The sequence below is a fragment of the Canis lupus genome, chromosome 13 (genome assembly GCF_003254725.2).
Source record: "Canis lupus dingo isolate Sandy chromosome 13, ASM325472v2, whole genome shotgun sequence".
Classification (NCBI taxonomy): domain Eukaryota; kingdom Metazoa; phylum Chordata; class Mammalia; order Carnivora; family Canidae; genus Canis; species Canis lupus.
The window spans coordinates 53916269-53941097 of record NC_064255.1 but is presented as its reverse complement, the minus strand read 5'-3'; the positions used below and the strand labels follow the sequence as shown (position 1 = coordinate 53941097).

The window sequence follows — 24829 nt, the reverse complement described above, 5'->3', positions numbered from 1 at the left end:
GCTTCTGTTTTGTGTCTTTTGTTTTACTATTAAAAAATAAAATTAATGAAGTAACACATTTATTTCAGAGACCAAAACATCAAGAATGACTTATGTTATGGTTGCTTTGTTAACATGAGATATATGCCATTTATTCTTAAATAGAGAATTTTTGCTTACCTTCTTTTGTAGGACACAATGGAAAATGAATATAAACATTCCCTGTAGAGAATTGAATATGGTGAAGAGATACGCCATGATGACTGTGCTTTCATTAATATACATGAGTCCGAAGGCCCAGGTCAATCCTAATAGGCAGAGAAGAGCTATTGCACCTATTACCCATGACCTGTAGAGAGAAAAGAAAATGAAGGGTTATCAAATGATTGGTCTTTAATTACCACAGTCATATATCAACAATACTGACACTGAAAAAAATGTTACGGTAAGTTTTATTGACAGAAAATGTAAGACAGGTGGTATAAGTACTTTAAGATTTTAATGGGGACTACAAGTTTTCAAACTTGAGGAGATATACATGAATGAGAATGTTATGAACACAGAAATTCATTTAAGCAAAAGCAGATTTGTACTATTAAATTATTCATGTATTTGCAGCACATATGCAAATGATATGGAGATGTAATTATGGTGAATGGCAAGGGGGAAAAAGTCTATACAGCTATGTTAGTTTCCACTGGCCTCATTGTTATGATAATATGTTTGATTGGACTCTCTCCATTAGTGCTTCACCTGATACACTTTTGCCCCATTTTTCCAAATTTCCTCTTTTTCCATAAAAATTTTAGTGTTTACTGACAAAAGCAGAGCTTGTATTAGAAGGAAACAGTATATGGAATATATGTATGAATTTTAAAAGTTCTATTTGTCTAATTCTACAGTTATGTAAAACACGTGCGACACAGTGGGTGGGAAAAATTGTTCCACTCTGTATCATAATCCTCATTGTTTCAGCCTTTGGGTTGCTGTCTTCTAGGTTAAGTGGGATGAGACTTTGAAAATCAGGCAACTGGCAGCTTTGTTGAAAAGAAGTTTAAGAGCTCAGGGCACCTTCATCTCTTTGAAGGGTCTGTAAACTCGAAGGAGAAAATGAAGCTGAGAATGGGATGGAGTGGTATGAACAAAGTAGGCTAGAATGGAAGACAATTCTCACTCTCACTCCATTCCCTTAGTTTCTTCCAGCTGCCATTCACAATAGTAATAATATATCAATGGGTGACAGAAGTCCATATATTTGTGGCTGTGTGTTATATATTTGCTATCAACATAAAATGAATCTTTCCAATAAATGGGAATCCAGTAAGTGAAAATGGAATCCTTCTCAACTCCTCTCGAAGTATATAGGAGAATAGGACCAAACCAGCCTAGATCTCTATATACTCATGAACCCACCCTCTCCTTTCCCAGCACACCTTCCTTGAACAGAGTAAATATTTCTTTTCAGCGACTATACTTTTCCACTTGCATAGTCTAAGGAAGCAATATTTATGGGGATTGAAACTTTGCAAAAAGAAGCGGTTAAAAAAAAACACCACACGTATTTACCAAATCTGAAGCTGGGTTGAGTAAAGTTTTCAGAGAGAACTACGTCTTAAGAAAGATATGGTCCCAAAGTAGTCAATTAGTATTAATGTCTTGTTAAAATTAATCATGACTATTTACTGTTTTTCTTCTACAACCATCAGCTACTATATTTTATATGGAAATATCCCCTAAATTTAACATGTTCAATTTAAAACATTAACATTATTGAATAAGAATCCCTAAAGGAGACTTGCCATTGTATGTGACATGTTTACTTATATGAATCAGAAAACATCTTAGATATTAATATTTTAGTTTATAATTAAATTGAAAAATACGGGAACTCTCAAGGTAAAGCTCTCAGCTTCTTACAGGCGTTGGAAAAAGGAAAAATGGAAAGAATACCATTAAATCAAGGCAAAATTGCTATTTCAATTTAGAAATAAAATGATACAATAAAATACTCAAGACAGCTAGTATCTACTAGAAAACACATGATGGGCCCAAGAGTTAACGATATAGAACTACAATGAGCCCAATTTGTAAAGAAAAAAAAATAAGCAAGAGCATGAAGAAATAAGTGAAATGTCACTGGAGAAAGTGAAAACAAAGGACTCTTCACCAGAAGAACAAACTGAAAGTCTATAGTAAGGTCACCCATTAGGTTGCCCCAATCTTAAGTATATTGTGGCAGGACACAAAATTTTTAAATGTACAAAAGAAAAGAGCCCAAATATCAACATTTGAGTTTATTCTTGTGAGATTAGTACAGACTTGTAGCTTTGTTTTAGGAATTTAAAAGATAGACTCATAAACAGGTGATATGTGTCAAAATTGAAAGAGGTAATTTTGGGTCCAAAAAATTGAATTTTTGAAGGAGGTATTTTTTCCCCTTTTGGATATTTAAAATAGAAATTCATTAATATCCATTGCAATTGGGTAGCTTTGTACTTCTAAGATCATTTTGAAGATACACGGCTAAACCACAAAATAATTTTAGATGAGCGATGTCCAAACAAACAACAGAAATGACGACATATGCAGCACAGAGGAACACATCACAATGAAAGGAGAAAGCTATTAAAAGCGAAACAAGTCTGTACCACATGAAGTTGCTACGACTGTGGCACTGATTTCAGGTGATATCCAATTAAAAGAGGTGAAGCAGAATTTGTTTTTGGCAATACACCTGCAGCATATTTATCCTGCATACAAGTTGTATGCCTGAGTATTTTCCTGCACAGTTTGCTCTTCTGCCTCAAAGTGAATGACAGAAGCTCTAATGATTTTTCAGTACTGATCTGACAGCTGGTTCATGGGACCACACTGATAAATGGAATTTATCAGCCATTCAGGTCATTCTTACTTGATGAAGGGTCTGTTATCCTCATAGCTAAAGAATGCATAGACATAAAGACAAGAACACCAACATTAGCATTTTATGACAAAAGATTTCATATGAAAAATATTCTCCTGGTCCCCAAAGGCCTCTGTACCCCACCTCCCTAAAAGGCATCATTAACCTTCCCTTTATATCCAGAAGGTAAATCCTAAAATGACCACGAGAACTTACATAACAAGGAATAAAATCAATTTTACAATACTGCAATATCCCTTATGAGGCTAAAAAATTCCATTTTTTCATCATGTGTTCATATTACTTGTGACTTGACAGAGACATTTATTTCTTAGAGATCGCATTTCTCTAGAGAATGAGAAATCTTATGAGCAATCTGGAAAAGGCTTGGGGGTATACTTAAAATGACAGATTTCATGTCACCTAAAGGTATCCTGATTCGGTAATATTAGTAGGTAAGATTACTTAATTATGGACAGTACGTTTCTAAGTAATTTTAACTTGCAGATGATTGACCTGAATTAAATTTGAACACTACAGCCCTTTGAAAATAATCGATCCTGACTACTTTAAAATTCTTTCTGTTAGTGTACTAGGAAAGAAATCTGAATCATCTTTAGTAGTAATAGAAGCAAACATACAGCACCTGTTCATTATCACTTATATTAACTTTTTTTTTTGTATCATTCCAATAAAATAAGATCGCAGTGCCAAATGAGTGAAGATAACTTAGGGAACCTTTTGGATCATCTTTTTATAAACAGTCTGTTCAATGACTTGTGATAGAACAGAAAAGAAGAGAAACTGTTCTTTTTCTCTTATCTCCTGCTGGGGACAATAGTTTCCAATATTACAAATACACAAATAAGGCTCTTGGACCCAAAATGTGATGTATTTTTGCCTAACGAGAACTATGAAGGGAGACTTCATCCTACAAAATGATGGAAGAGTAAAGAATGGAGGGAGAGCCTGGGATTTAAAACCAGTTTGCCTGCAATTCATATCCTAAATCAACCACTTAACTAGCTAAAGGCAAAAATTAATTAACGTATGGTTGGGTCAGTTCATACCACTATAAAATGGTGAAAATTATATGCAGGTTTCTTGTGATAATGAAATTATATATTATGCATAAAGTGCTCAGAACAGTGCCTGACACGTTTTATATACAGTAAATATGATATTGTTATTATTAGACTAAAGCTAGAGTAAAGTCACATTGAAAATATAGAATCTCTCACCCAAAGAATAAAACACCAAATAATAGATGTTGAGTAGTTAAATTCATTTGAGGACATTTCAGGAGCAATATTATGCAGCAAAATAAATGTGGCAGAAATAGGTTTGTAAATGGAGCAGAGAATGACTAACTGTGCTGTCTAATACGGTGACTACTGGCCCATGGGTTTATTTAAATTTAAATTCTTTAAAATGAAATAAAGTTTAAAATTCAGTTCCCTAGTCACACTAGTCACATTACCAGCACTCAAAAGCTCCAGTAGCTGCCATATTGGACAGTGCAGTTCTAGAACATTTCTGGGTTCACAGAAAGTTCTACTGGACATTGCTGGACTAGGACATTCAAAGAGCGTCATAAGTCAGAAAATGGAATTCCAAGTGATATTTAAATAATGCCATGGATGTGTGAAAGGTAAACAGAGAAAAAGAATTTCTAAGAATTGATCATCTTTAACAGTTGCGAACTGTTCCTAGAAAGAAAATCTTGTACATGGATCAATATTGAAAAGTTATAGAGCATAATCATGTGATATTTATTCCATTATATGCATTCCCATTGCATCAGTATATTCCATCTGTGATTCCAAGTTCTTGACTGGAATAACTATTTCTACTTTTATTTGTATAGTAGGGTATCAAGTAAAGAAAGTTTCAAAGGTTAGCAGATAGGAACATATGCAAACATGCTATACAGAATTGTACTGAACTAGCCAAATGTTTCAAAAATAAAATACAAAACTTGCACTGTAGTCGCTGGAGTGAGATGTTTTCCCATTACAGTGATATATCAAAAAAGGGTACAATTCACCAGTTTTTGTTGGCAATTATGGGAAAGCACCAGTTGTTCCACTCAATAACAAAGACTGTAATTCCAGCTTCACTTCCAGTTAGCTATAGCCATGCATTCAAGGAGTGTCCACTGGGATGTGAACAGAAGTAAACTGTGACATTTCTGGGTCTTGCCAATTAAAGGATTGGAATTGGGCTTCCCTTGGCCATTTTTTCCTCCCCCTTTGCTAGCAGAAAATGACAAAAGAGCCTCAGACCCAGAAATGGAAGCTGTTTTTTGACGTGGAGCCACTGTATTAGATTTAAGCCACGTTTATGTCACAAATTTAAGCTACTAGATTTTAGGGTGTTTCTTTTACAGTGGCTTAGCCTGTGCAATAATTAATGAAGCATGTAATTTGTATCTTTTAGCTATAAGAATTACCAGCTCATATTTAATATAGAAATCCATGCTAACGGACAGAGAACCATTCGTTAATTTTGTTTCCAGATTATCATAAATAACACACAATAATTCCAAATCTGAAGATCACTGAAGATTACCTATAATATGTCAGTGGCTTCCATCATTTTGTCTGATATTTTGTTGGCTTAGAGGATCTAGTTTTACAAAGTCTCTCCACTATATTCAAGTTAAATTGATAATAATGTTGCCACCAGTTATGGTGGCAAACTTATATACTTATTGATTCACTTAAAAAATATATCTACAGAACTAGTCCCAAAGCTGAATAATTTTCATTCTGACTTACCAATGAAAGTCTATTGAAATAAAATCTCATTCCAGGTTGTATGACTAAAACAATTTCACTACAAGTATTTTAAGATTTTATAAAAATATGGACACAAGGTTTAAGATGCTCTTGGCAGATGTTAACAGAAACTTTCAGGTTATCCTGTGAAGTGGTGACTTTCTGAAAACGAAGTAAAATACTTTGTACATACAATTTTCAAGGAACAAATAGAAAAAAGAGCCTCATTTCTTTAGCAAAAACATTTTCCTTTGTCAAACATTTTATCTTCTTTTTTTCAAATAACATCTAAAATTGAAAGCTTTAAATAGTAATGTCATAAAATTATCTTAAAAAGTGATCGTTAGAATCAAGATCAGAATTTTTAGGGATCTCTGCATAAAGTGACAATATTTATGCATATATTTATATATTCTGTAAAATTGCAAAGTACACAAGAGGGCTACTAAAATCTAGCCCAATGGAAACTTAGCTCAAAATTCATCTTCAGGAGGATAGATGTGTCAGCCAAAACATTAACTTATACATACTAATACTGTGATATAAAGGTTTATAATATAGTTTATCAGTGTAGACAGATGATGAATGGATAGAAACAACATGAATGAATCAAGTTAGTTATAGGATATTCTTTCTCCGATTTCAAGAGTTCAAAATAGAGTATTGTGTTTGGAAATAATTGTGAAAGGAAATATCTAAAATTCCCATTCATCCAATGAAAACTTTCATAAGCTCAAAAGGTGTAAAACAATGAAGTAGTTGCATTATTTAATCTGTAAAATTTTTTGAGCACTCCTAGATGCTAAATGTGAATGTATTCTGGGATCCTCTGGAATTGTTGGGTAGTTAGCTAATTGTTGTTGGTAATTGAACTGTAAGTTTAATAGTGAGAAAAAGAGCTATCAAAGTGTATATAGATATCCTGATTAGTACCCCAATATTGCCAGGTTCAGTATGCAGCTAAATTTACTTTCTCTGGAATAAAACTAATTATATCAAAGGAATAAAGATATTTCCCTTTGAATTTGGTTTGGGTTACCATAAGAATGATAAAGATAATGTCAGCGAATTTCTCAAGGTAAAATGTATTTCATTTTTCATAGAAGAAAAAGTAATGATAAATACTTCTGCAGAAGGCTTTCCCTATTGTCCCTTTTAATCAGTTCCTAACTGAGGTCGAAGAAGATTCAGTTCCCCATGTTCTAAAAGGAGCTATTTCAGCAACCCAACTAATGGACTTCACATAGAAGTGGTCTTTGAGACATTACTTTGCAAAACTACCAATCCAGGGGGCCCAGTCCTAAAAGCAGAATTGGAAAGACAAGACCTGTTAGGACTACAGTGTTCACAGACCAAATGAAAGAGTGGAAAGAGGAAGGAAAGTAACACCTTCACTTGTACTAATTTTCTAGCAACAAATGTTAGCCAGGGGAAGAATGTTTTAAAAAGGGTATGTTATTCAAGTTTTAAATTGATCAGACACCTAAAAACCAGAATACCCTGGCCAAGTTGCAACATCTAAGACAAATTAAGAGATCTTCTACCCAGTGGTTAAGGAATATTTAAGAACATAGCTCAAAGAGTAGTGAACAGAGAAAGATGCAAGTATTTCATGCTTATACCTCATTTTGTTAAAAATGGTTAATCAATTAGTAACACGTAGGATAAAAATCGTGACAGCTTTATATTTCTTTTAAATGTATTTTATGTTAGTGGGACTCTACTACCCTAGAATTACATCCAATTCCCTCTCATACCCACTATAGGAAAATGAAAGAAAAGTTACTTAGCATATAACTCAATATATCTGAGTAAAATATGAATAATGTTTCATTATGGTCATACATTTAAGACACTAAGTATTAAAGATATAAAAAATTCTTAGAAAAATATGAAAGTCATATAACATAAATGTAGAAATCATCAACAGCAGAGAAGATTATTATATTTCAACTATGGATTTTATTGCTATTAAAGTATGACTACTAAAAGCTATATTGCATCATGTTGTTCATTTGAAATTTGTTAAGAGAATGAAATGAACCAAATAAATAAAATAAATAACTCAGAATATATCCTGAACATTTTCATTCCTATGCCTCAATGTCCCTATAACAATATTACAGATTCGAGAGCATATACCAACATTAAATTTTTAATCACAGATTTCACATTGCTGATGAATTGGGTAAGTCTGAAATTAAGCAGAATTGAGTATAATAAATCAGGATCAATAAATATTAAATAAATGATTGATAAAACTTTAATTATATTATCTTCACAACTCAATGTTATGCAAATTTTTATAACTCAATATAATATGGTCAAATAATTCATTTATATATGAAAGAACTTAAGGATATCAATTGTGAGAATGAATAATGAACTATTTATATTGTATATAGACAGCTACAGTCTTACTACAATTTAGTGTCTCCATCTATTAGATTTATAAAAATGACTTGGTAGGTTTCACACATATATCAAATTTTGGAATCTTATGTTGAAAGCAAATAATATCACCCTATGATAATTTATTGTTTTTAACATATGAAAGATAGTATAGGTTTTCCCCACTATCCAAGAGTATTCTTATGAAACCTTTCTTAAGTTCAGATAGCATAAAGCAATGAGGTAGTTGCATTAATTAATATGTAAAATTTTTTGAGCATTCCTAGATCCCCAAAATGATTTCTCTTGGGCTTTTATTTTTCTTTTTTCTTTAGGGTTTACTTATTTAAAAAAAAAAATTTGTACCCAATGTGGAACTTGAACTCACAACCCTGAGATCAAGAGTTGCATCTTTTTCTGACTGAGCCAGCCAGGCATCCCACTCTTAGGCTTTTCTGATACCTTGGGACACATCTTGCTAACAGATGCACAAAATAAACTGAGATAAAGCACAGATGTTCACAGATACAAGGCAAAGCTATGGTGACTTGATGCTGAGATGCTGAGTAGAGTTCCCAGGGAAGGAGCCTGGCAACACCACTCTTGTTATTCAGGATGTGCACTGCTACTCTAACAGTTCTAACACTGCTTCTGAATGCTATTTTCGCTTTTTGCCTTTTTTCCCCCATAAAAGTAAATATCCTCTTCACGTTTTTTTCAGTTAGCGAAAACAGTTACCAATGTAGGCCTTTCGCAAAAGTGAAGTGGCTTAATGAAAACTTTTGAAAAGTGGATATATCTGTATATCACAGAAACTGAAAGCTTGGGCTTATGAAGCAGCTTGCCCGAGTGTGAATGCCAGCCGAGCCTTATAGTAACACTGCAACCTTCAGCTAACTTTTTAACCTGTCTGATCCTCACATTTCTCGTCTGTGAAATAGGGATAAATACAGAACTTTCCTTCGTAGGGCTGTTGTGTATATTAAATAAAAGGTCTTGGCACTCATTAACACACCAAAAATGCAAATATACAAAATTTTAATATACAAAAATACTATATAAATATTTGCTGTTATAATTACTATTCTATACCAACCTTCTGACCTCAAAAAAGGGGTTAGGTCTCCTTTTAAGTGTCTTGGAAATTCTTATATTAAATAGAAATCCAAAAGGGAAGAAGGAGTCACTGACTCTTTTTGAAATGATCCCTAATTTTACCTTTAAAAAGCCTCTGTTCAAACAATGTTTCATTTAAAGATTTCTTTAGGCTTAGTAAATGCTATGAATTTTTACATTCTCATTGAAATGAGGTATATCCAATTCCTAATGGACATTAAAGTAGAAACCCAGAGTTCTCTGAATTACATAAGAAAGCTGAATTTAATTCATAAATATGGATCCTCGGTGTCAAAAAGTACACTAAGGAAAGGCAAAGTCTCATTAACTGTAAACACTTGAATATAAAGAATATTTATTATGATTCACGTAAAATCATATGTGATATGTTCATGAAAATTCATTAAGAGGTATATGTTCTAAACTTGGACTTCATTAATATTTTTGTGATTCTTTGAAAATTTTAAACCTTGAATAGGAAAGATAAAATAAATGGTATCTATATAAAGAGAAATTTATATTTCCTTCCTTTTTTTTTCATATGAAACGTTCACAAATATGCATGTCATCCTTGTACAAGGGACCTGCTCATCCTCTCTGTATCCTTCCAATTTTAGTATATGTGCTGCTGGAGAAAGCACCATATCTTTTCAATAATTTTTATCTTGTAATCAGTGAAAATTGTGGCTTAAATCAGTAATATCCCAAGATCCATAAAATATTAGTAACAAGTTGAAATCTTTTATTTACTGATACTTATAATTAAAACCACAAGGTTTCCTGGTTTACTATCTGAGGGCCAATGTTTTTTGGACTCACACAGAGTCTTAGAACTTACTCTTTAGAACCTGTGACTATGGGGCTGATCACATTTGGTCACTGCAATGCAAGGAGATGAAATTCTTTAAAGAGTATATTACATACTTGCAGGATTTCTTTTTTCAACTTAGAAGATGCACAAACTATTTTTTGTTTAAGTACAATAACTCAGAAAATTAATAACTTTTCTGTATTCTTGCCAAAAGTGTCTGACAGGTTGAATTGCTCTTATACTTTTTTTTCATACCATATAATATCATCACCTCTTGTTTTAACAACTTGTAGTAGAAACATTCATCATATCCCTTCTATGAATAAACACCTATTTATAAACTGCTTGTAAGAACAACTAAAACAAAACAAAAAAAAAAGCACAACTGAGTATTTAAAACATGTCTGTACTTACTAAAGATTCCAATAAATGGAACCAAGGGAGGCACTGAAATGCAATAGAAAGCAGACAAGTTTTATTTAATTGTGGACAAGTAAGGTAATCTTCATAAGCTTTAGTTTACTCACCACCATGATGAGCAAAATAACCTCTCACTAGGATCTTTTTCAGAGTTAAATGAAACCAAGAAAATACTAGTCTATGGCTCCTAGGTTATACGTTAGTAAGATCTATTGTTGAAAAGCACTCTGAATTCTTGAATTTTTCATTCATGTGGAACAGGGAAAGTCTTGTGGTAAAGAAGATGACGAAGTCACCCCACAGAGACGGTGCACGAGAGCTAGTTACTTGGTTAGTGAGTAGGTCTAATTAATGACCTGTGATCTCTACCACATCTTACTTTTAATAAGATGTTGTTGTTTCCAATTAAACTTGTTACCAGGAATCTAATCTTAAAATTAGTCAATGAGAAAAAAAGTTAAGGAACAGGATAAATAAATCCAATTTTTCAGATATATAAAATGTCCAAATAGCAAAGTAAGAAATCTTAACTCGTTTACATTTTAGGCCAGAGGGTAGCTTCAGTAAAGCACCAAGAATCAACAATCAGAATGTATTCTCTGATAATAATGAAATTAAGTTAGAAATCAAAAACTAAAGTATGCATACATACACATGACCAATTTATACATCTGTTGCTACATCCAAAATATTTTACAAACAAGTTCTGTCTAATATTCAAGCAGCAATAATTCTTTTCTCATATAGGTTAAGTCTAAACAGAAAAGAAGGAAAACTTCGAGACTATTATAACTTAGCAGGTAAGGAGAGTTTAAGAGAATAAAAAACAAATTGTAAAAACATTTTACTTAAGAACTTCCATAAATATCCTAAAGAAGCTATTAAATAGCAACATCTAATAGTGCATCAACATCATGATCCACTGAGATTTACCACAGTATGGAAAGGAAGACATTAAAAGAATTTTAAAAAAACAATTCTGAAAAAAAAATACGTAAAAGAATAATAAAAGCTGAGTCGGTAAGGCAATTTTGAAAGACACAATCAAAATCAGAAACCTCGCTCTCCCACATACAAAGAAAGTTCTGGCAATAATATGGTCCTGGTAGCAGAACAAAGTGTATGTCCATGGAATAGAAGGGAGCATAGAAATAAAATTTCAATATAGGAGAGTGTGGCAGCACACATCTGGTGGAAAAAGATGGATTACTTAGCAAATGATGCTGGAAATTTGGCTCATTAGATAAAGAATTCAAAATGTCCTCCAAAGACCTCCAAAGTACACACTGTGGAGGAAAAAGTTAATGGTTTAAGTGTACGTATTCCTTGGTAACAACGGCAAAATTAATAGAGACATGACAGACTGGGCAGGGACACACACAACGGCAAAAGCGTTCAAACTATGTAGCAGCAAGTCAAGGAGAAGGTGCACAGGAAAGCTAACAGGAAAAAATAGGAAAACATTCATTACAACTTATTTTTTTATTTTTATTTTATTTTATTTTTTTAAATGCCAAGATTTTTTTTTTTTTAAGATTTTATTTACTTATTCATGAGAGACACAGAGAGAGAGGCAGAGACACAGGCAGAGGGAGAAGCAGGCTCCATGCAGGGAGCCTGACCTGGGACTCGATCCCCGGCCTCCAGGATCACCACCTGGGCTGAAGGTGGCGCTAAATCTCTGGGGCTGCCCACAACTTATTTTTTTTTAAAAAGAAAATCTAGTAGGAACAAATGGGCTTAAATATTTTACTAAGAGGGCTCCCCTGAATATTATTGAAGAGGCTGCCCATGTGCTGTTTCATTACATTGCACTAATGAAAGTTACTGAATGGCAGATCTGGTAATCTTAGAAACCTTTGTACAGCTAGCTGAGCAGAATGTGGTACGTTCAAAGAAGGCAGAAAAATCACAACTACAATGGCAATGATGGTTACAAAGAAAATACGCCATCTTTGAGCTACGTCTTGATCTAAGTAATATGTTACTATCCAATGATGTCAATGCTTTTGCTGATAACTTATGAACTTCTCCACTCATGGCTTGTTTTGTCAGTCTCATAATTAACCAGTTTTAAATTAGAACCTTAGACTATCAATCTCAGTTCTGGAACTGAGAGGACTTTTCTATTAGCACATTGAAAGATCTGATTGAAAATATCAACTTCCATAGAAAACATTCCAGAGTATTCTAAAATGCATACTCAGTGCATAAATAGCACATTTATAAAAGTTCCAGGGACTCTGATGACAGACTTTATTTAAAATACATAATTGTATGTAGTGGAAAAATCCAAACAATTGGGACTCAGCCAAGAGAAAATTAGATTAGGAAATTTTCATGTGTGGACTGAGCAGCTCAAGACACAACATTCTACCATACTGTCTGCACATTTTAATTACAAATTCAATGATTTAATACATAATCCTTTATTTAAAGTTACTATGACTTATATGCTTTCACCACTTTCTAAAATGAGCTAAAGGGGAAAAAAATAGCTTTAAAACACATCAACACTCCTGTAAGAAAGTCCTCCTGAATAATAGGAAAATGAGAAAAATTGAAGTCTGAAAGAGTGTATCTTCTTCCCTCGTTGTTTTTACTTGAGTGAGAGGTATAGCTCTGGAATTAGGGGAATGAAATGCATCCAGAGTATGCTAAGGTTTTCAGTTCATCTGTGTAATCTATAACCCTTGTGGTGATTAATTTGCCAATCAGTGGTCATCAGTTTATTATCTTTAATCATAGGGCATTTTTGTTTCCTTTTATTAATTGGAGTATATTTAAGTAGCCTGAGTTGTGTTCTTAAGATATAGGTTTCTTGGTATTTTCTAGAATTTGGGGAGAATATGAATTTACCTAAGGCAGAGTGTGTAAGCAGTGTTGTCACCCATCTAGGGGGCTTTTCCATCGCCACTGGATAGGGACCCCTTTGCTTAAGATGGTAAGTGACAGCAAAAAAGATAGTAAGTAATGACTTTGGACCACAAAAAATGGTTACAGGCTTAGCCCTTCCATTCATTTTAACATTTTTTGGTATATTTCTTAATCAGTCCAACTTCCACCATTTCCTTTCCTCCCCCCCCCAAATTCTATATCCTGTCCTTTGAAACTCACAATCAAATATCAACAAATTCCCCTCCATAGTAAACTTCACCTCTGGGTGGTTTATCACCCAGAAATGGCATCGCCTTCATGCTTTAGGAGAAATTGTCCCCTATAGGCAGTACTTTCCACACAAAATCAAATATTGGTTCTCTCACAACATTCAGGCAGAAGGAGTGCCATGGCCAGACCATGATTTCTCCTATCAAAACCCCCAGCCCCTTTGAGGTTCTTGCCATCAGATGTTTACTACCACTCCAGGCCTCCCATTTTTTCTGTCTCTTTATGTTTTCACTATACATCTCTCCATTAGTGATCATTCTTTTCCCATGGCCAACCTAGATCCTTTGACTTATTTTCTTACATAACCTTTCAACTTTAATGATTCTAAAAAACCCCACCCTGGATAGGTGGGCATTGCTAGGAAAACAAACAAAATAACAACACACAAAACCCTAATACACAATCATGATTACTTAAGACATGCTGAATTCATGATAAGTCTCTTTCTTTTCTTTTCTTTTTTCTTTTCTTTTCTTTTTTTTCTTTTCTTTCCTTTTCTTTCTTTCTTTCTCTTTCTTTCTTTCTTTCTTTCTTTCTTTCTTTCTTTCTTTCTTTCTTTCTTTCTTTCTTCTTTCTTTCTTTCCTCACTCTTTCTCTTTTCCCTTTTCTGTCTTTCTCTTTCTTTCTTTTTTTACTTTTTGAGAAACAGAGCAAGTAAGCATGGGGTGGGATAGGGTGGGGTGGGAGGGGTTTGGGGCAGAGGGAGAGAGAGAATCCTAAGCAGGCTCCATATCCAGAACAGAGGCCTACTCAGGGCTTGATATCACCACTCTGAGATCATGACCTGAGCCAAAATCAAGAGTCAGATGCTTAACCGACTGAGCCATCCCGTCATCCCAACAACAAATTTCTAATGACACTTAACAATGTCTGACAAGCCAACTATATACTTCCCTAGCACATATGCTTTTCCATTCTTCAAAAGGAATAGTTCACATCCTCCTTCAGCCTCAAACTTTCCTCTCATCCTAACCTCTCAGCTGAATGTTGTCACCTATTTCCTTGAAAAAAGGGAAGCAATCTGACAATTGCAAACACACTGGTGCACTGTACAGGCCTCATAATCTCTTATAGAGCTCCTGAATTTACCTCCCAGCTGCTGCATACTTAGCTGCTAAAGGCTTACCCCCTGTGACATACAGATGATTGTTCTTGGGCGCAGAGCTATTATGCCCCTATAGCCAGGAATGCCTGAGAGTTTACATTCCACTCTCACCCCACAGCAAGCCTGTAGTCAATTACTAACAGGTGTGAAGTTCTACAATCCCAGCTCCTTTGCCTCAAGGTTGGAAAGTTCCAAAGTGTAATTTACAGTCCAGAGCTCCCTCTGGGATCAGGGTCAGTCTGAAACTTCACCCAAAATGACAACCTTGCGTGTTTCTTCCTCTTACTATACTATTTCCCCTTACCCCTTACTTACTTTCTTACTGATTTCTCCTGAAAGCATTTCCTTCATAAATTGTTTGAACTGAATCCTTGGCTCAGAGGCTACTTCTAGGAAAACTCTACCAAGAATACTGACAGAAATGTTCTCATCTTTCCAACACCAAATCTATCAACTATCTTCACCAGTACCTCCACACACTATGTTTCCTCCAATTATAATGAAAGAATTGCCTTTCTTCTTATAAAGCCAACATATCTGCTCATCCTGATATTTCTCAGGACTGTGCTCCTGTAATGATTGCTCTCTCTCATGCTTCATCACTGTCTCTTTCTCTATTGGCTCATTCCCAACAGGAAACATATATCAGTGTTCCTTACTTTTAAGAAACAAAAATTCTTCTTCCTAGATCTTATTTGTTAATCTTTTCTGAAAAATTTATCAAGAATTTCCTATACTGGGACTTCTGGGTGGCTCAGTGGTTGAGTGGCTGCCTTTGGCTCAGGGCATGATCCCAGAGTCTTGGGATTGATTCCCACATTGGGCTCCCTGCATGGAGCCTGCTTCTCCCTCTGCCTATGTCACTGCCTCTCTCTGTGTGTCTCTCATGAATAAATAAATAAAATCTTTTAAAAAAAGAATTTTCTATACTAGTAATCCATACTTGCTTACTTCTCATTTTCTTAAAAGCTACTTTATTCAGGAATTCTCTCCCCACAACTCCATAGTACCCCTGTCATTGACAAAGCCATTGGTAACTTTTTCTATCTTATCATACTTGACCATTCAGAAATACTCTACAATTGACTACTCCCTTCTATTCTTGGCTTCTATGAAATCATGTTATTACATTTACCTTGTTGACTGTACTTTCTGAGTCACCTTTACCAGAACAACATTCTCCTTGGGTGGTTTTATTCAGTAATTCACTTTAAATACCAGTTAGTCTGAAATCTCTATCTCTAATCCTGACAGGACTGCTGTGCCATTAAAACCTCTGACACTGCATTTTGCTAGCATGATTATAGTTCATAGCTGAAAATACTGAAATAATCACAGGCTTTTAAAGATGGGGCCCGTGGCGATCATATAATCCAATCAATATTTATATTTAAAGTTTCATAAGCATGTATCAATCTAAAATGATGTTTACCGAAAAGAAAATCATCTCTTTTAAAATTAAACACAATTTATTTACAGATGTGCAATGTGAAACGTCAAGTGTATGGTAATGGTTAAGGAAATGGGCCCCCAAGTCAGACAGTCCTCTGAAATCCTAGTTCTGGCACTAACTAGCTGTGAGGTCTCGAGGTGAGTCAATTACCCTCTTAGAAACTTAGGAGGTTTAGTGCAATGATTAAATTTACACATGGAACAGACTTAGAATTGTGCCTAGCACATAGTAAAACTTTAACAAATTAGCTATTTGTCTTATTATTTTGCACACCATTACAAATAGACTCGACACAACATCTCAAAATGCTATTTGATCAAGTATAGCAATTACAGTTGATTTAAGAGAACCGGGGAGCATTTATTTTTATTTCAGAACATATGACTAAATTTTTACTTACAGTATGTGACTCAAAATACAATATAGTATTTAACTTAATTTTGCCCACAACATTTTACTTTAAATATTTCCAAGAAGCATTTGAAACTTGAGTTGATTGGATTTGGAGGATAAGTCTTCCAGGACAATATTTATTATTCAAAGTTTCCCACAACAAATTTTCAAAATTAGTAAGTTTTGATTAAGTTTCAGACAAATGTATATACATATATAATCACTGCACCAAAAATATTGAAATTTAAAATATTTTGTGTCATTTTAAAGAAATCCCTATTAGAAAAAAAAAAAAACAAAAACGGATTTCCAGTTGGTTCTGATTATAGTAACCAAGGCAAACTCTTAAAAGCCCAAAGATTATGATACCAATGATGTCTCTTGTATGCTTCATTCAGCCTTTGAAAGTAGTCATATCCTCCATATAATACTTTCAAGCACTATGACTTAATCACGGGGTAAAAACTGGCTTATGTATTGAAAAAAATGATCTGCATGGAAGTAATCAAAATGTGATTCAAATGCTTTTATTTACATTTGGAATGTACAATTCCAAATCTACTCATTCCTTGTATAATTGTTTATAAGCTGAAACTACATTAAAATAAATATATTAAAACTGAATGAAATCATATTTGTGAGTTTTACTCATAGAACATAAGAGTTAATTTTGCAAGATAAAATTAAACAAGATGTTGCTAATTATATGTACTGGTTTTTGAATCTTTATTCAAATATTTAAAATTCAAGGAAAATAAATAGCAATTACATTTTTTAAATGAACAAAATATATAAAAAAATAGAGTAGGTTTAAAACTTTTTATCCCCAAACAGTAACTAGATTCTCACATCAATTTTTATATGATATATATAAAGCAATTTAAAACACACAATGAGCTCTTCCTCACAAAGAATTTGGAGACAAATGAATTACAGTAATTAAATGTTCTCATTTTCATAAGATTTGATTAAATTTTCATTATATAGCTATATACATAGTAGCATACTACTAACAGAAAATTAGACTTGAGTGTTTAAAACTTTTCAGAGTTTAGAAATACAGGATGATGCTCAAAGATGACATTCTTAGACTGTTATGTCACTAACACGTTTATGGTCATAACATAGGGCAAGCCATTTTCAAGTAAAATTTTTTAGAAGTACTATAGTGTTCATCATACTAACTTCAAAAACTCAAAAATACTGTGGTATAACAAAGAATAAATATTTGGTCTTTGTTCCTAAGGCAGAGTTTCTAAAACTCTTGAAATCTCTTATATAGTGTCTTTGAATGTTAATGAATAATGGGGCTGGCAGAGGGAATAAGGAAGGGTGGAGGTGAGTAGAGCGGACAAGTCTAGAGAAAAAGTCATGATTAAAGGGTTGGAAATTTCAGCCCCACTCCCACCTATAACTGCAGCCCCAGTAAGGGGTGGGGGCCCACAGATTGAGCTCTACACTACTGGCCAAAGATTAACCAGTCACATTGTTGTAGTGAAACCTCTTCTAAAACCCTTAACAGATGCTGCCATTCAAGGAGCTTCTGGGCTGGTGAACACTTTGAAAGGCTGGAGGGTAGATCCCAGAGAACCCATGGAAATTAAACTGACACCTCAATCCCTCATCCTTCCACATATCTTCCATTTGGTTTTTCCTGAGTTGTATCCTTTACAGTAGAGCTACAATTTTAAGTAGAGCACTTTGCTGAGTTCTGTGAGTTGTTCTGGTGAATCACTGGATCTGAGGAGTGATTGTGGGAACTCCTGAATTTGTAGTTCACCAGGCAGAAGGGGGATAGCTTATGTAACCCACTTGTGGCTGGCATCCGAGTGGCAGGCAGGGTTATGAAACTGAGTCCTCAACCTGTATGGTTTATTCTAACTGCAGGAGTTAGTGTCAAAATTGAATTTAATTGTTAGAAACTTATTTGGTATTGGAGAATGGGGTGGGTGGCAGAAAAAAAAAAACACCATATAATTGGTGTCAGAAGTGCTGTCTGAAAATAACATACAAGTGTACAAAAAAGAACATTTTAAATTATACATAATCTTACCACTAAAAGGTCACCATTATTCATTTTATAGTATATTTCCATTCAGTCTTTTTTTCTGCATATATAATCAGGTATTTCTGAGAAATAAGAATGTTCATCTTATATTCCAAGAGGTATATTAGCACACAGCTATCTTATAAAGTATGCTTAATAAAATTTCATGATATATAGCTTTGTATTTTATTTCCAGGAAGATAGCTAAATAAAGGATTTTTTAAAAAAAAAGATTTTATTTATTTATTCATGAGAGACACAGAGAGAGAGAGGCAGAGACACAGGCAGGGGGGAGAAGCAGGTTCCATGCAGGGAACCCGACATGGAACTCGATCCTGGGTCTCCAGGATCACGCCCTGGGCTGAAGGCGGCGCTAAACTGCTGAGCCACCCGGGCTGCCCCAAGGATTGTTTTTAAGGGTATCAAAATGCATACCTTGTTATTACTTAAAGGAAAAAGAATTTTGTCACTTAGGTAATTTTTATTGATGATTAGTTCTTCTCTATGTAACTTATTTTGCTTCTTAAATTCATGAAATTACACATAAAATTTACTAAATATGTATAAAATATAAAGATTTGACTTATTTATTTTTTAAAGATTTTATTTATTTCTTCATGAGAGAGAGACACACACACATACACAGAGGCAGAGACATAGGCAGAGGGAGAAACAGCCTAATGCGGGATTCGATCCCAGACCTCTGGGATTATGACCTGAGCCAAAGGCAGATGCTCAACCACTGAGCCACTGAAGCATCCTAACTTGTCCATTCTTACCAGATTAAAAGGAAGAGGCTATAATTTCCAAAATGCTTAAATTAACCAATCAATAAAACAAAACCCAAACTCCTTTGACCCTACATTTAACCTCCATTCTTCACTCTTATTATTATTTTTTTTATTTATTCATGATAGACATAGAGAGAGAGAGAGAGAGAGAGAGAGAGAGAGAGAGGCAGAGACACGGGAGGAGGGAGAAGCAGGCTCCATGCTGGGAGCTTGACGTGGGACTCGATCCCAGGACTCCAGGATTGTGCCCTGGGCCAAAGGCAGGCGCTAAACCGCTGAGCCACCCAGGGATCCCCTCTTCACTCTTATTTACAGAAAAATACCTGTGGCTTTTTTACATGTGGTTTTTAACTCCTCTCTTACTATTCTCCCCTCAACCCACTTAGAGCGCTAAGGTGTTGTCAATTACTTTGCCAAAACAACTCCTGAATGCACAAGGGTCTCCATGTGGTCCAGTGGCCAAATCCAAGTTCCCATTTTAACTGACAGGCTTGATTCACCTAATTCCTAGGATCTCTAGCCTTCCCACCCCATTGGCTACTCTTTTGAAATCTACTTTGTAGGTTCTGCATTTCCAATATGTCTAAAAGTTAGCGTGATCCAGGGTTACAGTCACTGGTCCTCTTACTGTATGTTTTGACTCTCAATCTCTTTATTTACCCAATATCATGGATTTAAAATAAAATCTTGATCAATATTCCTAAGATTGCAGCTAGTACCTATACTTCTAAGGTTCAAGGAATGGCCAAGGAGCACCTGTTTATGGGAGACATAGATGGAGCTTAGACCCTTACTGACATCAGTGAACTATTGAGTCAACTCTGGAACCTCCTACATCTGATTTTTTTTGTCCCATTTGTCATGATTTAGGCTGTTATTTTGGGTGAGCATTTGATACTCATATCTGGAGTCATCCTAACAAAAATATACAATCTAGTGACTAGTGAGGGAAACCAGTCTTGTTGGAATATCACTATCTCAATTTTTTTTGCCATCTGTCCATATCACTTTCACTATTTTACTACTATTACATTTTTCCCCATCATCTCACTCTGCTTAATATTTAAAGGAAGTGAATCACTGTGACAAATAAAGAACAGGATTATTTGACATTATAGAAAGTAATAATATATATTTATGTATATATAAAATGAAATCAGTATTCAAAAAATAAAATATTAAAAAAACTCCATGCAAAATCAAAATAAAACAAACCTGTACACTGATGACTCCAAATTTAAATCTCCAGCATTCATCACTCTGCCTACTCAACATCTACAGTAAAATGTAAGTCTCTCAAACTTAGTTGTCAAAAAAAAAAAAATCTTTTGACACCCCTAAGGCGTTTTTTCTGCAGTTTTCAACATCTTAGTAATAACAACTCATTCAGTATCCCAAGCCAAAAACTTTGAAATCACAATCCATTCCTTCCTCTGAGAGACTACATAAAATAAATTTGCAAATTCTGTAAGTTCTATCTTCAAAATAAATTCAAAATTTTAGTACTTCTCATTTATTAAAAAATAATGAATAAAGAATAAAATGCAAAGCCATATTCACATATTAAAAGTTAAATAAATGTGACTAATACAGACACAAATATTTACTTGCAATTATTCTCAGATTTCCACCACTCTTTTTTAAATCTTATTTATTTATTCATGAGAGACACAGAGAGAGAGGCAGAGGGAGAAGCAAGCTCCCTGTGGGGGGCCTGAAGTGGGACTGGATCCCAGGACCCCGGGATCATGACCTGAGCCAAAGACAGATGCTCAACCACTGAGCCACCCAGATGTCCAGATTTCTACCACTATTATAAAAATCTGCACTTATATACTTTTAGGGAAAAATGAGTTTTATGACTTGAGAAATGTTGGTTTCGTAAAAAAACAATTCCATTTACCAAGCTTCCCCCAAGTACAACGGCACATTTCACATAAGATACAAAGGAAATCTGAGTCCAAGTCACATATAGAAAACAAAGGAGCTGCTAATTTTTATGTTTTTATTATAAAGAAGAATTATTTTTCGTTTAGGTAGTCTTTCAGACTTTCTCATCCTTAGACTGCACTGCAAACGACTTTCCTAAATTTGATTCAAAACTAATTATTTGGGAGAAAAGTGAAAATATTATTTGATCTCAAGGTATAATGCAAAACAGTTCCAGTGTGCCTATGACAATCATGCTTCAAACTGTTTTCCTCAAATGTCAGCTCCCAGTGTATAAAGTATGCTGAACACAGTGATGCATAAAACACTTGGCTCCTAGGAAGATCATACGGGGATTTAAATGCATTTTAATGAAAAAAAAAACAAAACTTGAAAGAGTCCAATACTTCTACATTTCAAAAAACCGAACACTATAGTGTAAAATGTATGATACAATGAGATTGGCAACAACATTTGCAGAATGCACATCTTTGTGAATCTGTGGTGAAAATTCATTTTCCAAATAAGTGCCAAATCAATGAATGCCTTTACCGTTGGAATTAAGTTAATCAGTAAAGGACTACCTACTACCTACTACCTTAACTTGTTTGAAGCAAATCTAGTGATGTTATAACAACACATGGAACTCCAAACAGTGTTGTTTAGAAGTGTAATCTCTTCAGATATACTTGGATCACTTATGATAATGTTAATGTACATTTCCAGTGATCTTCAACCACAGACCAAGGAAATGGAGGAAGACTGGGAAAAATGAAATAACAGACATTAGGAATGTCTGATGGAATAACAGATGATATTCCTTTCAAAATTTTCTTGAACATTATTTTATCTTATTACAGTGAATTATTTATTTAAGCAATTACTAGTTCTACATTTTCTAGAACTAGAGTGCTTATGGTATGGATGGGCTTTAGGAAATTTACCTGATAAAGATTTGGTAAAATACATCTTTAGTATAGTGTGTTGACCCAGGAATCTTTTTACAAGAGAGGTAACAGTTTTTAAACACATCACTAAATATTCAAAATAATTAGAAATTTGTAGAATTTTTATTTGAATTTAGTAGTTTCGGTGGTGTAAGGTAAAGTATGAATAAAATCAATTGCTTGGAGATATAAGCTATTCTTTTTTAAACCTGTATGGACTATTGGACTATACTGAGCTTACTTTTAAAAAACTTAAATTGGTATTTCAACATTCTTATATCACTAGCTAATATTTTGAGAAAAATGAAAAAGAACTAAAAATATTTTCCTAAAAACTCATCCAGAAACTTTGAAGTGGATCAATATTTTTACTAAATACAACTCAGGACTACATTTGCTATTCTCATAAAGGCTGAAACTCTTTTTAGGATACTGCTCTGACTACAGCATAAAGATGATACTATTTGAAAAGGAGGCTTTCTTCTTCCCTGTATGTGCCCTTCTCTCTAGCTATATATATAGTCATCTTAATATAGTAATAAAAAAGGAGAAAAAATTAAAGGGTTACAATATTCTTGTGATACTGCTGCATTTTTCAAGATTATATCAATTTGCTCTTCTGTCTTTAATTTTTAGATTGCCACCACTCCATAAATAATATAATACTAGTAATCATGTAATAAGGTAACATATTACATTCAAACAGAATGCAATTCTCACTTAACTGTTTCTACCAATATCTAGAAACATAGTCCTCAAAGCAAGTTACCTTTAAGAACAGAGTAAGTTATTGTGGATGCTGGTAAGGTAAGTAAGTTATAACATTTTTCTATTCATCCTTGAAGTTATTTAGAGCCTTCTTAGATTTCTTTATGTACGGCCAGTGTCCAAGTTCACTAAGCATACTTCTTTCTCTCTTCTTCAGAACTAACTATAGAATTTGTTACTTATTAATTAAATGTGCATTTCCTTCCTAGAACCAATTCTTTCATAATTAAGTTTGGCTTAAAAATGTATATTATACACTTATATATGTATTAATATAATATGTTAATATAATAATATGTATTATATATGATGTTATATGTTATACAATTATGTATCATATAATTTATATATAACTATAAATATAAAATATGTACTATGTATAAAATATATATACTTATTTATAACACATATTCTTTTTTTAAAGATTTTATTTATTTATTTTGACAGAGAGAGAGCACAAGCAGGGGGAGTGGCAGGCAGAGGTAGAGGGAGAAGCCGACTCCTCATTGGGGGCGGAGCCCAATGTGGGGCTGGATCCCAGAACTCCAGGATCATAACCCGAGCTGAAGGCCCAAATAAGCCACCAAGGAACCCCTATAATGCATATTCTTGCATATTCTTAATGACACCCCATAGTAAACAAGGCCAAATTCTAATCGGATTTTGATATGAGATGGAACAAATTTCAACATGGAAAGCACCAAGAACTAAAGGCAGCAGTATATTTTCACATAGTAGTTAAAAATAATCAGACCATCTTGTAGGGGCACAAATTATGTGATGCATGCATATTACATATAATTATATTTAATCATCTCAAAACTCTACAAAGTAGATACAATTATCCCCAATTCAGAGGAGATACTGAGAACCATGATGAAACTTGCAAGTTAATAGAACAATTATTACATTGAATAGAAATTCAAACCCAAGTGTCTGACATTCAAGTCATCATTTCCCTCTACTACTATGCCTTCCTTTAGCAAGTAGAGCACTAGGAAGAAGGAAGCAAAGTGAAACTGTTTCTTTAAGCCACCTGACAATATGTTTGCCATCCCAACACTCATGCTAAACCTAAGAGAGACCAGAAATCAAAAAACCTGACTAAGCCAAAATCAGAAATCCAGATGCAGAAGTTTGTCCATGGGAAAGGAGCTAGGGACAGACACAGGGAAGGGAAGCCTAAGTAAACTCCTTGTCCCTCCACATAGGCACCGATTTTCTTTCTTAGCCCTAAAAGCCTCTACCATTACTTTTTACTCTTTAAAGTACCTGTGATGTAAAAAATAAATAAATAAATAAAATAAAATAAAAAATAAAAGTACCTGTGATGGATGCAATGAAACGCCGGGACACCTGCACCCCGATGTTTATAGCAGCAATGGCCACGATAGCCAAACTGTGGAAGGAGCCTCGGTGTCCAACGAAAGATGAATGGATAAAGAAGATGTGGTTTATGTATACAATGGAATATTACTCAGCTATTAGAAATGACAAATACCCACCATTTGCTTCAACGTGGATGGAACTGGAGGGTATTATGCTGAGTGAAGTAAGTCAGTCGGTGAAGGACAAACATTATATGTTCTCATTCATTTGGGGAATATAAATAATAGTGAAAGGGAATAGAAGGGAAGGGAGAAGAAATATGTGGGAAATATCAGAAAGGGAGACAGAACGTAAAGACTGCTAACTCTGGGAAACGAACTAGGGGTGGTGGAAGGGGAGAAGGGCGGGGGGTGGGAGTGAATGGGTGACGGGCACTGGGGGTTATTCCGTATGTTAGTAAATTGAACACCAATAAAAAATAAATTAAAAAAATAATAATA

The 24829-nt window shown here is 34.2% G+C and overlaps 1 protein-coding gene and 1 non-coding gene across 24 annotated transcripts in view; both read right to left on the bottom strand.

The window, feature by feature from the left end:
- ADGRL3 (adhesion G protein-coupled receptor L3) overlaps positions 1-24829 on the bottom strand; it is a 682677-nt gene that overhangs the window by 91686 nt on the left and 566162 nt on the right. For 14 of the 23 annotated variants that reach the window (XM_049092995.1, XM_049092994.1, XM_049092973.1 and 11 more), the window contains 2 exons: positions 2891-2917; positions 160-328 (listed from right to left, as the gene is read on the bottom strand). In XM_049092995.1, the coding sequence (XP_048948952.1) occupies positions 160-328; positions 2891-2917 (196 nt within the window). The remainder of the gene's footprint in view (positions 1-159; positions 329-2890; positions 2918-24829) is intronic. The other 9 variants (XM_049092976.1, XM_049092982.1, XM_049092986.1 and 6 more) reach the window with 1 other exon arrangement.
- LOC112652376 (U6 spliceosomal RNA) lies at positions 9704-9809 on the bottom strand. Its single transcript, XR_003131405.1, has one exon. It is a non-coding gene; the product is annotated as a U6 spliceosomal RNA (small nuclear RNA).